The sequence below is a fragment of the Priapulus caudatus genome, unplaced genomic scaffold (assembly GCF_000485595.1).
Source record: "Priapulus caudatus unplaced genomic scaffold, Priapulus_caudatus-5.0.1 Scaffold2045, whole genome shotgun sequence".
Taxonomy (NCBI): domain Eukaryota; kingdom Metazoa; phylum Priapulida; class Priapulimorpha; order Priapulimorphida; family Priapulidae; genus Priapulus; species Priapulus caudatus.
In genome coordinates this window covers 33,532-34,851 of record NW_014579106.1, presented here as the reverse complement: position 1 = coordinate 34,851, position 1,320 = coordinate 33,532, and the positions used below count along the sequence as shown (strand labels likewise).

Sequence of the window (1,320 nt, the reverse complement as noted above, 5' to 3'; positions counted from 1 at the left end):
GAGTGCTTTATGCCGCAGCATTCCACGATTGATCTCATCGCACCAGAAGCAATATAGTTAATGAATTAATCAGGAGTCCTAATCTCCTGATTTAATGTGAGTAATTCAACAGATATACCATCAATATCGAGTCTGGAATAACGTTATTGCAACGGGATGTGCAGGGGGGACATACCTTATCCTACACCGGGAACGCTTTATTGGAATAACGCATGCTCCCGACATTATTCATAATTATAGAAACACCTCCACTTCGCCTGCCTACATATATATGCCTTCGTCTGCGATTAGCCTACATAGGGCCCCTAACTGCGTATTTGGAATGTTTGCGATTATTCGGTAATCGGGGAGCAAACAGTTCTTTCTAAAGCCGGCCCCGGGGGACCTGCGAGCGCTTATCCGACGCAAGTATCAATGTACTACGAATCACAAAGTTCGCTTTCTTTCGGCCGTGATAAGAGCGTATATTTTCTATCGCTGTAAGCAAGGCCGTTCGTCCGTCCGTCCGTCCGTCCGTCCGTCCGTATGTACTCGTGGAGCGATCAGCCAATCAGCGCACGCAGCGCTCGAGCGAGCTGCTGCCGCTATATCAGCGGCGGCTGGTGGCAGGTGCCGGCTAGTACACGCTGGGCGCTCGAACTCGTAGGATCAGGCACGTTACACGAAGCCAACCCACGCATATACACGCACGCGCACACGTTAACGCACGGACGGTGCGAGTGAAAGAGAAGGCAAGAAGAGCAAGGACGAAGAAGAAGAGGAGGGACGAACAAGAGAGCAAGAGACTTTTTCGTATTTCTAAAAAAAACTCTCTAACACGTCCGTAGCGTCATCCGCGGGCGACGCACTTTACTCACTACACTCACAGACAGCATCTTCCGACGCAGGCGACGACGCGATGACGAGTTTGTTCAGAAAACGCAGCCAGACGCTGAACGTGACGGAGCCGCTGCCGACGTACTCCGTCAACTACTTGGGAAACGTGCCGACGGTGATGGCGAAGGGCGACGGCTGCGCCGACAAGGCGCTCGGCGTCGTCTGGAAGAACATGCAGAAGCGCGGCCTCGGTAACAGCATGACGGTGAAAGTGTCGCCTAAAGGCTTGCAGGTATGTATGCGTGTCTATGCAGGTGTGTGTGTGTGTGTGTGTGTGTGTGTGTGTGTGTGTCGTGGGTGCGCGCGTGCGTGCGTGCGTGCGTGCGTGCGTCTCTCTCTCTCCGTCATCTTCCTCTCTCTCATCTCTTCTCTTTCCTCTTCTCTCTCTCTCCTCTCTCTCTCTCTCTCTCCCCTCCTCTCTTCCTCTTTCCTCGTCTCTTTCTT

The 1,320-nt window shown here is 52.7% G+C and overlaps 1 protein-coding gene across 1 annotated transcript in view; it reads left to right on the top strand.

Annotated features, from left to right (window-relative positions):
• The first annotated feature begins 639 nt into the window (after positions 1–639).
• LOC106818133 (protein FAM43A-like) overlaps positions 640–1,320 on the top strand; it is a 3,628-nt gene continuing 2,947 nt past the window's right edge. Inside the window, exon 1 of the mRNA XM_014822852.1 lies at positions 640–1,108. Coding sequence (XP_014678338.1) covers positions 899–1,108 — 210 coding nt within the window. The 5' untranslated portion in view covers positions 640–898. The remainder of the gene's footprint in view (positions 1,109–1,320) is intronic.